Source organism: Paralichthys olivaceus, chromosome 12 (genome assembly GCF_024713975.1).
Source record: "Paralichthys olivaceus isolate ysfri-2021 chromosome 12, ASM2471397v2, whole genome shotgun sequence".
Taxonomy (NCBI): Eukaryota; Metazoa; Chordata; class Actinopteri; order Pleuronectiformes; family Paralichthyidae; genus Paralichthys; species Paralichthys olivaceus.
The window spans coordinates 12545572-12561205 of NC_091104.1; the positions used below are offsets into that span (position 1 = coordinate 12545572).

At 40.7% G+C, this 15634-nt stretch overlaps 2 protein-coding genes across 2 annotated transcripts in view; both read left to right on the plus strand.

The window, feature by feature from the left end:
• Window positions 1–1051: 1051 nt before the first annotated feature.
• nipal3 (NIPA like domain containing 3) lies at window positions 1052–7781 on the plus strand. Its single transcript, XM_020085279.2, has 11 exons — window positions 1052–1276; window positions 1505–1573; window positions 2354–2525; window positions 2702–2761; window positions 3023–3168; window positions 4716–4812; window positions 4946–5081; window positions 5255–5343; window positions 5661–5724; window positions 6187–6281; window positions 6711–7781. The coding sequence occupies exons 1-11, from the start codon at window positions 1241–1243 to the stop codon at window positions 6899–6901; spliced, it is 1155 nt and encodes a 384-aa protein (XP_019940838.1). The 5' UTR covers window positions 1052–1240; the 3' UTR covers window positions 6902–7781.
• Window positions 7782–8677: 896 nt separating this feature from the next.
• rcan3 (regulator of calcineurin 3) overlaps window positions 8678–15634 on the plus strand; it is a 41562-nt gene continuing 34605 nt past the window's right edge. The window contains exons 1-2 of the mRNA XM_020084565.2: window positions 8678–8825; window positions 9949–10213. Coding sequence (XP_019940124.2) covers window positions 9998–10213 — 216 coding nt within the window. The 5' untranslated portion in view covers window positions 8678–8825; window positions 9949–9997. The remainder of the gene's footprint in view (window positions 8826–9948; window positions 10214–15634) is intronic.

Here is a 15634-nt window from a genome sequence, read left to right on the forward strand (position 1 = left end):
CCCTCTGCTTGTTGGCAAATTAAATTTGAAGAGTCAGTGTGATGTCATTCAATTTTAAAGTGTTTTTTTTCTTGCAAACTTCATTTAAATCTTGAAAAAACACTTGTCAGACTTTGTTAAACCATCTCAATAGTATTATCACTGCTACTGTACTTATTCGTATATTTTCAAGCAGGTGCAGTGAGTCATCAATTGCTCTCATGATCTTTGTCTTTTATAACAGTGTCTCACACCCTTCATTGACCTACCTTTGTATTTCCACAGCTGTGGTTATAATAACACTGTTGCTGACGTGCTGTACCGTGTCCCTTCTCTAAGTGACAAAAGGAAAAGAAAAGTGCTTGATGTGATGCCGACACTGTGATCACACACAGGGGGTTGCCACTGATTTAGAGATCAGAGTGATGAAATGGCTGGTGTGTCACATACTTCATGGAAATGTAGCTGTGGTTGTCATGGATATGAAACAGATGGATAAAATCTCATTAGGCTTGGATTTGAGTCTGGCTAATGACACCAGGGCAGAGCTCTAAATCAGATCACAGGATTTACTGCCATTTGAGGACCAGTTAAGCTCATCAATATCCTCCTCAGCTGCAAATACTAGCAGATCAGTAACAGCTCAATGACGCAGCCTGGTGTCCTAAAGTGTTACTGCAACCTGCAGTCAAATCTGCGTTGCATGCATTAAACAACACTCACCTCGTTCCAATACTTGTATAACAACAAAGAATCAATCGTTCAAAACAGATGCAGGATAATCATAAAAGCATCTGTGTCGCCTAAATGGTGTCAGGTGGTTGTGAGAGAAGAAAGAAAGGGAAGTTTAACAAAACATTTGACAAGTTCATATTAGAAGCAACTATTTTAAGAGCTTATTGCAAAATAATGTTAATTGTTTTCTAGGTAATGACGTCAGCAAACAGGCAAATATGAAATTTGGTTTGGTAGATGAATGAAATATACTTACAATAAATACATTAATCAACTTATAAATAAATACAAATCGAATCGATCGTGACGCAAGCGTACCGCGCGTCCACGTCATCGCGCAGCCCACAGCAGGAGAAGTCAATGCGGAAGTGAGAGTGAGTCTCGACCATGGAGCAGAAGCTGCGGTGTTTCTCATCGTAGAGGCAGAAATACACGATTCAGTGAGCGACAAAGACACAATGTCCCATCGACAACATGCCTGAATGTGTGACCATCAAATAGAAATGATAAACTGCCTCTGAACGGGATGGATATCTTCAGACACGAAGCAGGATCCTACACGGTGAGACACAAAGTACTTTTCAAACGCCTGTCAGTACTCTGCTGTCCCTCTTTGTGTTTTAAGAAGCGTTGTCAAAAGTGTTGTCGCGTCTCAAAGTTCAGATTTCACACAAAGTTTTGCAGCTCGAGCTCTAAATACTGCAGAAGTCCAACAGAACGACTTCAAAGTGCAAATACCAACACATTGAATTGAACCTGATCGATTTCAAAAACTGTTTTCATTTCGCAGGATAATCTCATCGGGACGTTACTCGCTATTTTTGGAAACGTGCTTGTCAGCATCTCCTTAAGTATTCAGGTACAGAGCCTCTTCCATTTATATATATATATATAAACCTTATATTCGTGTCTTAAAGTATAACATTGTGAAATGATCTCTTTACATGTATATACTTATACCCACTCATTATTCTCATCATATGACTGTTTATTGGATTTATACCTGTTTATTCATGCAGAATACACATACATGTCTATATACTTATACAATACATACTTGCACTTATATGTATATGTCAGTATTTCCTTAAACATAATTCACAATACAGTATATATCCTCAAGCACTTTTTTCTCTAGGTGTATATTGTGTATTTGATTAAGTCTTTTTTATTTTTGGTTTTATTGCCTGTAGAAAATAGAAATATATTTTCTACTGTTATGTGTTTTCCTGTGTACCTACTTCTGATTATCTGCGACTAGCATGGAATTAATAAAGCTTATCTATCGGATCCTATCATATCTTAAATATACTTATTTTATTGTCTGCTGTGCCGTCCAAACATCCTAATAATATATATGATATTATGTCCAACATGTGGAGTAGATATTGAGCTGTACTTTCTGTGTCATGTACCCATATGTCAGTGCTCTGTGTAAACAGCTGGAGGCTCATCTTGTGAGAGTAACCGTCATTTTTTAGTCCTACTGCCAATCCCTTCTAATGCACAGTAACTGTGAAATGTCGGCAATTTCTCCACTGCAAAACCAGCTTTAGATGTTTGCTTTGTCTAATCCAGGTATAATACTGCCTGTTTACATTCTGCCAGTCACCACTGTGTTTTACCTGAATAATTGCAGAAATTCAGCCATGTGACATTAGCCGGGACGAAGGACCCGCGGGCCTTCTATCGCACTAAAACCTGGTGGTGTGGGTTTGTGCTGACGTGTCTCGGGGAGGGAGCAAACTTTGTCTCTTACGCCTTTGCCCCCCTGGCTGTCATCGCACCTCTTAATGCTGTGTCAGTTCTGAGTGAGTATGATTAAAACCACAGTACCACTGTAATGTGTTGGTGGTGAAGTTTGGAGATAAAGAATCACTATAACCCCAAAGTCGCTACTCACTGAAATGCCCTAATTTCACTGCTCAATTAACACATGTTGACTGGAAATTGTATAAAATCTTGCTTTATGCATTTTCTTTCTCAGCAAGCTCCATTTTGGGGCTTATTTTTCTGCGAGAGAAATCTAAGCCAAGCGTCTTTACAAGTAAGTTCAGCCTGTGTGTGAGTGACTGAAGATGTACAATTGCACCAACGCTCAAATGCAAATATCATGGAAGTTGTGACATTGTATGGAAATTATTACAAAGCCTTCATGGCACTCTGCAGACTATATTCTGTCCTCATCAGCTAGTGTGATAACTGAGATTACACAGTTAAAATGTTTGACCACAGCACTTTATCTTAGGTTTTCACTATTATATCTGAAATTCACTCTACTTTGTCTTGATATCCTAAAATATTTCAGAGCGTTATGCGCTGTCCTTCCTGGGCTGCATCTTAACCATAGGAGGAACATACCTCTTTGTAGCATTTGGACCAAACTCTCATGAAAAACTCAACGCGGAGAACATTGTGAGGCACCTTGTAGGATGGCCTGTTCTCTTGTATCTGGTAAGATGTTTTCATTCACTGAAGAAGTTCAGAAACACAAGTCTCTAAAAACATTTCACATTTGTTGTCCACTTACTCCACTGTGCTTCATTTTCAACCCATACTCAGTAAACAAACGATGTATGTCATGGCTAAATAGCGTCATATACAGCTAAACCACAGAATCCTCATACAGTTCTAGTATTGTTACAAATATTATTCCTGTACCCTCCCCGCACCTATTTTACCCATCATTTATGTTCCACCAGTATACCTTTTTTCGCCGAGATGATTTGAAGTGTTTATTCAACTCAGTGATTAAATTCAGGCCGTAAAGTTTCTCATCTTAGTATGCAAACATCCTGCGACATTCAGTCAATGTGGGGTAAGGTCCTTAATTACAGGTTGTAACCAAAGCCTGTTCATAAAGATGGACAACACAAAAAAACACTGACTCTAGTTGTATAAGAATTAAGCGCTTTTAACCGAGCATGAGTCAAAGTCTGCAACTTCTCAGCTGAAATTCACGATGTTTAACCCTGTTTTTATAGCATCAAACTACATTTACCCAGTAAATGAGCACTTGAACAAACATTGTGACATGAACTCCCTAAAATGACAGAAACAATTGTAATATGACCTTAGCTTGAACTCTTTCCTATCTCTGATCAATGCTTGTGTGCTGTGTTCAACAGTAACTCATATAGAAAGGGAGGAACTGTCTGGCCTACGTGCAGACGGACAATTCGAAACTAGACAGATACCTTTATTTCTTTTTTACCTTTAACTAACAAATGCCCTGAGTGTTGCTATGCACTTGGCAGATGTGACCTCAGAGTTCATGTTCTTACTTGATGATGATCCTCTTGTTGACCCGATCTGTGCAGCTAGCAAACTTCTTCTTTCGCGCAGAAGCAAGATCAGACAGCTTCCTGTTTAAACCAGACTACAGGTGGCTTCAGCTTTCATGCTATTACTCAGAAACAGTTGTCTTATGTTTCCTGTTTACCCGACTGTATAAAAACCTTCTTCTTTCACTATTCGAGGGTGTTCCTCTCTGAGCACTCATGAATGTGAAACACTCCGCAGAGCTTTCTATTAAAGACCCAAAGATAATTCCGGTCTGAGAAACTCTTTATTTCACATCTTGAGATAAATTTCCACCACACTATCTTTGAGAAAAAATAATTAAAAATGTACTTTAGGTGAGGTTTATGACCTATACAGCAGCCAGCCACTGGCAAGTGGTAAAGGACATACATTACACCAAACACTGAACAACTGCAGTTAACCCAGAAACCACTGGGTTAAAACAACTCATATGAAAAAATTAAACAAAAGCAAAATTATTCAAATGTACTACCGATTCCACAAAGCTTCTATGTCGTGTTTCTGTCTTAGATTTTTATCATTCCCTTTTTTTGGCAGCGACATCCCCAGTCTTCTTGACCCATGTTATTATTCAGCATAAACGTTTATCTCTTGACTGATAGAACTTTCCAGCACTTCCTGTTGTGTTCATTTGAAAGTCGTTTTGTGTTTATTGTTGCTGTATTCCTCACTGACAGCTCCTGGAGATCATCACGTTCTGCCTGCTCCTATACTTCTACAAACAGCGCAGCGCTAACCATGTCGTTGTTATTCTGATGCTGGTCGCTCTGCTGGGTGAGTCTGCAGCATTAAAGTCTGTCAATATCAAGCTGTTACCATATTTTACTGGAATACATCACCACATTTTGAGAATTCAAGAAGGCCCCTGAGGTGTGGTGAAACAAGTTTTAGTTGTATTTTTACACAGGATCCGTCACAGTGATCACAGTGAAGGCGGTGTCGGGCATGTTGGTACTCTCGGCCGAGGGCACCATGCAGCTCGACGACCCGATCTTCAGTGTCCTGTTTGTGTGCATGCTGGCTTCAGTCGTCTTCCAAGCCAGGTGAGAAACGATGAAAGAATGAATGTATGATGGATTCACTGTTGTTGTGTTCATAAAGAGAGATACATACAGTGGCTTAATATTCAAGTTTTATTATTATTATTTTATTTTCTTGCGTCAAGTTCTTTCATTAAGTTTTCTTCAACAGTCATTGAATCCTTTTTTTTTTTTAGATTTCTCTCCCAGGCTTGTAAGCTGCACGACTCTTCTCTGATTGCCAGTGTCAATTACATCCTTTCAACCTCCTTTGCTATTGTAGCAGGTGAGTTATGCTGTTTCTCTGGTTTGTGTTTGCCCACATTATTTTGACAGATTTCCATTGTAGCCAGAATGGCACTTAGGTGAGTTCATACCTCCCCCAAGGCTGAACAATCCAACATGTGATTGTCAAGAAAGTGAAAAAAAAAAAAAAAAAAAAGACTCCTGGATTTGCCTGTTAATCTCCACAGACCCATTTACTACTTATTGTGGCTCAGGAGGTAATAAGTAGTAAAAGTAGTAATATTATAAACCTATGAAGGCTTTGTCAAGAGTCACAACATGGAAGTCATGAGTGGTTTTTCTCATTCCTGGGTTTAGGCGCTGTGTTCTACTTTGAATTTAAGAACGAAGACGTCCTGCACATCTGCATGTTTCTGTTGGGGTGAGAGGTTCACAGAACATATTCTGACACGTCACAGTTGGAAAAGTGAATTCTGTTTGACTGCCTCTGTTTCAGGCTCCGGGTGTTACGCATGCTGACTCAATGTCACGCTGTCAATGCTTTTTATAGAATGCACACATACCTTGAAAATTGTTTTTTAAATTAGGCATGATGTCACTTTCTAACTTCTCTATGACATCATTAATCATATGATGTCATATGATGGGGAATAATGGTCTGACCAGTATAAGCTTTAGATTGACTCCATGTGGAGATAACATCTACAGTGATTTTACTGCTTGGTGAAAATCCATCAATGCATTGTTGAGTTAAATTGTCGCACAGGGTAATTAAAATAGAAAATATTTGCTGAGAATATGTAACGATTTACTTTTTGAAAGCTGTTGAACTTCATTTTCTTTTGCTTAAAAGTTGTAACTGATTATTTTCTTGTTTGTACAGAACTGCGTTGTGTTTCCTGGGCGTCTTTCTCCTCACCAAAAACAGGAAAAAGACCAAAACCTTTGAGCCGTACGTCACTATGGATGTGACCAATGGTTTGTATGAACTTCTCTTAAATACTGAACATTGTACAGGGATCTGTTTACATTTAAAGCTACTCAGCAAGATTTTTATGGAGAGGAAGCTTTGTCTTTTTAATCACATCACAAATTGAAAGCTAAAACAGGAAGCGATCTTAATCACGTCTCAAACTTGTGAATGGGTTTCCTGTTACTAAACCTAGCTAATGTGAATGTCCCTGATGTGTGGATCAATAAAGTTCTATCTTATCTTATCTAATGTTCCTTAAAACACAAAGTACAGAAACAGTGAAAGATATGGAGCGGATATTTCTATGGGAGGCTTATATTGGCCGATACTATCAGCCAACCTTTATATTAGTCAAGCTCTATGTTCTCCAGAAGATTTTAACTGTGCAGTTGCTTATTCTAAGTTTTTGCTGAGGACCTTACCTCCATCCTCAGGTGTCCCGACCATTCATGACAAAGGCCTGAGTAGTCAGCCAGACTTCACTGGCTCTTTCACCTACGGGGCTCTGGTCAACAACGATGGAATGGCTCCTGCAACTCTGCCAGTCGCCAACCTGGAGCAGCCGCCAGTCGGCTTTGAATCCGCTAAGGCATCCCTGGACCTGCCTGAACTGAAGAAAGATTAGAACCAAAGTTTTCTTATTTCCCTTTACTCCAAAACACATTCAGGGACTTTGAAGACCGAGTGGGTTACAGTCAGGTCTTTTCACAAACACACAAGACGAGCGTCCATCCCAGTAGGAAGTGTCCACTTGGTGTTTTTAACGTTCCCTCATCACTGCACACTCCTCTCCACGTTCTTTCCATTTTTGAATCTCTAAACCAAAACATGACCTAAGAAGCTTTTTTTTTTCCTGAGAAGAAGACGATTGTATTAATTGCAAAAATGAAGAGAAGAAACTTGAAGCTCCTGGATGTTTTCGAAACATGACGGCAGAGAAGTTTCACCTTGAAGTTTACTGCTTTTTATCCTGCATTTCCCTTTGATATTTACCCTAAAGACTCACTTCCACAACTGTTTTGTTGCAGTTTTGTTCTCATTTACTTGTTAGTGAGAACATACTGGGCACCATACAGTAATCTGTTCTTCCATCGAGGACTGTGAAGTTCCTCCCTGATTTCCAGGTTCCTACAACCTTGTAATGTAGCTGCAGACTTTCAGAACTTTTGCCAATGAACATTTTGACTTTTAATGTCTGCCTCTGTCTGTCTCTCTTATTTGAGCGGTTTTCTCTCCACTTTTCTTGTTCGAAGAATTTAATTTCTACTTTTTCTAATGTGACCAAACAACGGGTGCAATTCTTTTAACTTATTTTATTTATTATTTGTTTCTTTTAATGTGCCTTGAAAAGTAGCTTTACACTGGACATTACTGTAAGGTGGTACTCAACATAAACCATGTAGGTGAGTGATTCGTCACTGTGCTCAGTTATTCTAAAGCAACTATAACCTGTGACAGTGTCTGTCAGAATAAAAATAAACACCTGAAACCTTTAAGAAAGAAAAGTGGTGATGCTTTTGAGAACTGAAAAAGAAGAGAAGTGCAAGAATATGAATAATGAAAATAGTGTACAAATAGTTAGATATGTTAGTGTAATAAAGTAGTCTATTGACAAATATACTTTTTAAGTTCTGGAAGTTAAATATTCCTGCTGACAAATTTAGAAATAAAAATCAGAGTAAGTTGATGCTCAGTTACTATGTTTCTTCCTGGTTTGCATGAAGTTCATTCATTTCAGAGTAATACAATATATACGAAGTATTAGTGTAGTACAAGTACAACACAAAACATTTCTTAAATTAATATTTGAGCAACATTTGAAAACATTTTGAGAAATACAGTTTCATCACTAAACAGAAACACTGTTTCAATGTAATGTGTCCTTATGGACCTCTGAACTCCCTTCTAGGATCCTCATCATTTGATATTAATGTTAACAGCTTTTGTTGGTTTTCATGTAGGAGCCCATTTCTGACCTTCTGCATGAGACCAATAATATTTTTGAATCTTAAAGCATGTGACTTGATAAATTGTCGTTTTGTTATGTTAAAAACTGAGGAACCGAATTTAAACTTTAAACCATTGCACAAACCTGATGAAGCAAGTGTGTGCATGTGCGCGCGCGCAACAGGTGGATGCAGTGAACGATGCAGGCGTGCAACTCAGAAACATGACGTGTGCAGAGAGGAGATGTCTCCACCCGGCTGGGATGAGTCAGCTGATTGATCCGCACACTAACTGATTAAACGTCCACCATCACATTGGATCAAACTCTGCTGCTGCTGCCACCAAGCTTGGAGCAGCAGCAGCATCCTCCCTCCTGCTGCAGCCTGATTGGTCGGTGACGTTCTCCGGCGGCTCGTCATTGGTCGCACCTGCTGGAGTAGGCTGCCTCATCATCATCATCATCATCATTAGGATAACAGACACACACAAAAACGCATCACAGCAGCCCCATCACAACTCATCCAACAAGTCCCCTGCAGGACATCCTGGTTTCCATCCTCCTGCAATGGGCTGCTCGTGCTGCGTTCACTGACACAAGTGAGGTGAGTGGTTTATATATTTTCATCTGAGGCGGCAGCAACTTCATCATGAGCCACGACTCTGTGGTAACTTCAGTCTCCTCCGTGAAAACATCTGGCGTCACAAACATCTGCTTTCACATCACCGTTCGCTCGTGCAGCTTTTGTTTTCTTTTGCACGAGCCTCTAACGTCACATCACGTGTTTTCCTCGGACGCACATTTTGGTGTCACGATCATCACCGGCCATTTCTGTTGTAAACATGTGGTGTGACGCTGTCGTTCCCTCCCCCCTCTGTCCGCTCGTCTCTTTCACAGAGTGGACAGCCGCACGTGAAGTGTTTTTGTCTATATTTAAAAACTACAGTTTATTTCTTCTCATTATTTAACAGTTTAACTGGGTTTTACTGGATGTTGGTTTGATTTAAATATTGAGGACGTGTCATTCGATCCTGTCTACCTCTAGATGGCGCTCTGTCACCAGTACATGTTTCCCATGTTAGGGTCAGACTTTGCTTCATTTGTCAATATATTTTTATGTGATAGGATTTTATATGATATATGTTTTATCTGTTTTGACAACACATTGCTTCCCTGTAGAGCTCATACAATTATTAGATTTGAAATATTTATTTTTTTAAACTGTGACTGTGAAAGCTGGTTTACTGAAGTCTTTGCAATGGGAGCAGGTAAAAGTTTTTCTCTATGTCAGTAGCCAACACCCAGATATAATGGAATCATATGTTGTTTTTTTAGCCTCTACTTTGCTCCTGTTCATCGTTCTCTTGTTTCGTGATCTTTTAAGTCAAAACACCCTCCTGCTGGTGATGAAAAGTGTCGGAGTGTAACTTACTGGTGGTTTCGTTGCATTTCTGGGACCTTATTCATTCAAATACCAATAAATCTACATCTGGTAGCCTAAAGATGTGCTTTCATTTGATAGTGTTATTATATATCATTATTACCATCAAATAAAATGTTATATTTGTATTTTTACTATTCTTTCCACCCCTTGCTGGAACCTCTTTGCATTCCTAGTCTTCGTGCTCCAGTGTTTCCCCTCATTGTGTCCTCACTTGTCATCAAACATCCAGTCTTTACATTCATTTATCTCCAACCTTCTAATCTGTCAACCTCACCTCTTCCAGTTCCCGTCTCTGTGATCCCTGCCTCCCGGTCTATTGAAAAGGCTTCGACATGCTGCGAGAGAGCTCGAAGGCGTGGAGCAACGGCTCCGAGGCCTACAGCAGCGACCCAGAGGAAGATGAGGAGGAGGAGGAGGAGGAGGGTATGGTGTTCGGGGAGAACGATCAGAACGGCATAGCGGAGGAGCTGATGGATCTGAGCGACCTGCCCACGGCGCTCTTTGCATGCAGTGTCCATGAAAGTGTGTTCGAGGAGGATGTGCACAGGGTGAGACGGAGCAAACTCACTTTCTGGGTCATATCCTAGCTGTGTGTGTGTTTTGTATGTTGTTGCATCAGTCTGTGTGTGTTTGACTCATCCAGACGAATGTGTCAACGCATTAAAGATTCAAAGCCCAGCAGCACGTGCATGATGTCATCCGCTGCTTTTGCTCCAGTCCAGTCATGGTCTCAAGCTGCATTACTCCAGATCAACACACACACACACACACACACACACACACACACACACACAAGCCTGATGCTGTTATTTATTTTCCAGGCAGTGTGAATGCAGGGCAGTGGATTACAATATGACAGAATCATGAGTCATACTCTGCCTTCATCCATGTGCCCATGCACATTATTTGATCATCAACGTACTCAGTGTGTTATTGTGCTCAAAAGTAAAACAGAAGCCCACACACACACACACACACACACACACGGAAATCATCAATGTTTTTAATCACCAGAAGCTCTTGAATCTCGTTCTCTTCCCAAGTTGACGTCCGTGACTTCTATGTGTGTGGCATCCTAAGATGTTTGTGTTCAGTTTTGCGCCCATCACATGTTAGAAACCTCATCAACACTCTCACATAATCGCTGTGCATTATTCAGATATTTTCCTACAGTTTTGTTACACAGACTCAGGAGCATCTGGCTCTAAATTCTGCATTCTCTCCCCCTTCCAGATAATTTTAGGAAAATGTGCGGACTTCAGTGCATGTCTGAAAGCAGCTTCAGACTCATTATAGAGCAGGAATACTCAGATCACAGCTCCTGTTTGCTGGAGGAGGATACAAAGAGAATACTTTCCTCCATCCTTCCAGCTGGCATGCTCCACACCTCTCTCTCTCGCTCTCTTAGTCTTTCATTCTCCATCAAACCTATCCATCCATTTCTCTCTACTGTACGTTTCTAAAATCCACCCTCCTCATCCTCCGCATTAAGTTTCCTCCTCTCTCTCTCTCTGATGAGTTTTAATATTCCCCTCCTGTCTCTCTCTCTCTCTGAAGCGTTCTTTATTTATCCTCTCCGTGTATGTAAATGCAAAGCGGTGAGGCTAAATCTGGAGCATGCACAAAATCCCTTTAAATGAATCACTCCTGCTTTGTGAGTTAGCTGTTTGTAAACCCATCGCTCCGAGTGGTGGAGTCCGCCCCCCTCTCCCCTCCCTCCCTTTTTTTTTTTTTGCCTCCTCGCTTCATTATGATTCACATTCTGGCTTTTAAGTGGAAATGCCACCCACACACCCTTCAGTCACAGCGTGTCAATAGATTGTTCTCCATACAGCTCAATTAAATGAGCACGGCTAAAAATACACTTTCTGTATCATTTATTTAAACTTTGAAAACGAGGACAGGAAGGGATGAGGTATGAAATAAGAAAAACAAGTTGTGATATTGTCAAAGCTTGAACAAGGACTTGAGGTTGTGTTTGGCTTGTAGCCGTGCCACAGAGTCTTCAAAGCTGCGGTGCAAGGACACACACACACACACACACACACACACAGTTGTGTCTCCATGACTTCAGAGGACATTAATCTAACCTTAACCAGAGTTATTACTAGGCTAACCCTTACCCTAATGTTACTGAACTGAATTTAACTTAATCTTATCTAAAACTTAACTTGACATAGCCTAACCTAACCTATAACCTATCATATCCCAAACCTAACCTGGCCTAACCTATCTGTAGCCTAGCCTAACTTAACATAACTTAACTTAACCTAAACCTAACCTTCCCTAATGTTAACCTTGGCTAAACCCTAACCTAAACTTAACCTGAACTTAAAACATGTCTTAAATCTAAAATGTAAAGATTATGTTATGGGGACTTGATTTTTGTTATCGTAGAGAAAACGATATCCCATAATGTGACTGTTTAAACATATTAAGGTCCCCAGTATTACCTGGACCACACACACACACACACACACACACACACACACACACACACACACACACACACACACATTCATGCAGTGTGTAACTTTGTTCTGCAGTTGTACAATTGTGACTGTTTGCTGACAGCTATAAACCTGACATCTCCAACCTCAGTGTCTTCATTATGGGTGAAGTACAGGGACATGGCAACCTACATTTCTGTGTCTTTGGGCTCTTGGCTCCCTCCCAGCACCGACATTACCTTCTGTCTCTGCTCTCAAAGGCCTGTATGCGGGAGGGCTGTTTAGAGGATTGGATGTTCATGTAATCACACTGCGAGAGGGAGGGACAGAGGGAGACGTGAGCCCCCATATTTATAACAAGCTCTTAGTGGGCTATGAAAGCCTTTTCCTTTCTTCTACATTACTCAAAAGAAAGTTAAAAAAACAGCATACAGCAAGAGAAAAAACTCTTTTCTCTGCAGTATTTTGTTTCCCTGAACAGATTTTAAGTAAACAGGAGAGACGCTGTGAAAAGTGCTCACTGTTCCCTCACAAAGTTCAGCTGAGGTCTGTTCAGACTACAACTCTTTGTGTGTTATGATTCATTCAGTAATAATATGATTAAAATGACTTCAGCTCAACACGTGATGATTTGAATCCTGTCTCAGTGATCTACAACATTTCAATATCCAAACTTAGTCAATGATATATCTCTGCTTATCACTGAGCATGTGTCATTATTCCAGAGACATGCATGGACAGAGTAGTGACACTTTATCAAACCTCAAATGTTTGTGGTTTTTAAAAAAAAAAAAGCACTTTAAATTCATGAACATGTTTTCCATTTGCAATTAATGAAAATCAGAATTTGCTTTAGAGGCGGCTTTGGATGTCGCCATGGCACAGGAGTTAGAGAGGGTCGTCCACTAACCAGAGGGTCTTTGGTTTGATCCCCATCTCCTCCAGTGTCTTTGGGTAAGATACTGAAGCCCAATATTGCCCCTGATGGCTGTGGCGACAGTATGTGAATTCTGTTTGATGGAAAAAGCGCTGAAATGCAGTATATGGATGAATATGATCTGCACTAAAAAAGTCGTGTATGAAAACAGTAACTACGCCGTGAAGATCATTCCCTGAGAAATGTGTTTAAAATGGAAAAAAAAATAATTTAATATTCATTAGAAACATTTAACATTGAATAGACCTACATCTTTATATTTCACTGGTGCAGTTGCTGTTCTAAACCTGCCTGTTTGGAGTGGGCTGTTTGCTTGGCCTGTGGAAATGCTGCTTGCAGTTTTCTTTTTAAAATTGTAAAAGTGACCTGCAGTAATTGAGTCGTGGTGAGTACTGACTGACTGCAAGACTCCGCACCCTGAAGCTGTGACACTGCTGCTGCACAAAGAGCTGTTCACCTGTTTATTCAAAGTTCAGTGAAGCTCGACTCAGAACGCTGAACTCTAAACTGGAGAAGAGCTCGTCGCTGTTGTGAACTCGCTGTTGTTGTGATTGACAAGGTCACTTATGTTGACGAGTCCCTGCCCCTGCTGCTGCAGAGCGCTGGTCACCTGTTCATTCAAAGTTTTTTATCATTGAACATATCCCGTGTCCAAATCGCACCAAGTTGGACACTGCACTTCCTGTGGCTCTTAACAATACACATAGTGTGAAGCCCACAGGATGCTGGTTCTTTAGATATGGGTTCCAAATATAAACAGAGATCTCTGGATTAATTTGATTTGTAGAAATGGTTCAGTTTTCTAATCATCATGATTCTTGGCCCTGAAGTCTGGGAACTATTGAAAGACTGTTTTTGGACCTGACTTTAATTTGTGTGGCATGGTTTGGATTTGTGTTCTGTTTGGTTGTTCACTGAGTTTTCCATTTCCTGTAATATTTTGAAATCTCACTCCTTATGTGCCTCTGGCTTTATTTCCTGCCTTTGTTCTTAATGTGTTCCACCTGTGTTCAGTCACATGCCTCCTTGTGTATAAAGTCTGGCCTCATCTTGTTTCGTTTCCTCGAAAGTTTAGTTTTTATTTTTCTTAAACTATCTTTCACCTACCAAGTCTGCATTTGGTCCTCTGTTGAAACCTGTGACAGAAAAAAACAATAACTCTAAGAATTGATTTTTCTATCATTTCTGAAATGGGATGTATTTAATGTATGGGTTTATAATGTGGATCATTTTATCAAAAAAACTTCAACCATCCTCCAACTAGAGTTGTTTCCATCGCTGCTGTACGATGTATTAGCTCCAATAGAAAACCCTTTGTACAAGAAGTGGAGGAGTTAGAGACAGAGGTACTGTGTGTGTGTGTGTGTGTGTGTGTGTGTGTGTGTGTGTGTGTGTGTGTGTGTGTGTGTGTGTGTGTGTGTGTGTGTGTGTGTGTGTGAGTGAGTGCAAGCCAAGTAACGAGCAAGGTGGTTTCTTCTGTGCTTGTCAAGGGAAAGGTCAGAGGAGCCATTATAAACGGCCCCTCATAGTGGTCAGTGTATATCAGGTCTAATCAGCAGAGCAAAGCTTTTATTGCTGCTGCTGTCAGACTGAGTACATGAACCAAACTTGCACCAGCTACAGACCAACACCATGTCAGATGTTTGTGTTGTCACAGGATTATACTAAATGAATTGTGTCAGCTTAAAGTTGAACTAAATCTTTATATTAAATGTAGGTCAAATTATATAATCTAATTGTATAATGTTAGTGGTTTGCCCACAGCGATGAATCCACAGGGAGTTATGAGATGATTCTGCAGTTCCACTCAGTTTTAGTCTTTGAGTTTATTGTTTTGGTTTCACAACACCTCACAACTTTGCTGCAGCGACCGAACGTTCACTTCTGACCCAGCCCTTTGTCTTCCCTGCTCTCCCTCCGCCCTTATCACTTGTAAAGATCATAGCGACCAAAATTATTGTAAAAAGTAGTCAGAGCTAGGCCCTGCATTGTCAATAACGACGTTTGGGCAAAAACCCAACATTTGTTCGAAATTATTTTTTCTTTGTGTGTGCGAGTTTTTGAGTTTCTTTTTACAGAATTTAAGTGTGAGTATGATGATTTCAGTAGATCCTTTCCATGGCTATTTTTGGTGAGAACTGCACAAAGGTCGAGATGCTCAAACATGTTATCAAAAAATGTTGAAACCAAGACGTTCAGAATATGCCACACAATGTAGGCCGTGTGTCAGGCCTCAGTCATGCTTCACTGTAACGCTTCTGTCTTCCTCTCTCACACACGCCCTCAGTGGAGTCAGCAAGCATCACCCTCTCCTCTGCTGTGCTGTAAATGAGCAGTCTGCTGTTTTTTGGCGGGCTACTATAACCGACACTCTCGTTATTGACCTGTTCACATGTGTCAGACTACAGACTATTTTTGGGTGCGTGTCTCGGGGGGAGGGGTGAACGTGAGGGAGCGGGTGCTTTGCGGGCTGAAGGTCAGACATGATGCAGTGCAGCCTGAGCGAAGCGCCGCCGGTCGGCCTCCTGCTCCTGCTGCGACCTGGATATTATTCTGCTGCGCTGGCCGGGGTCGACTCACCG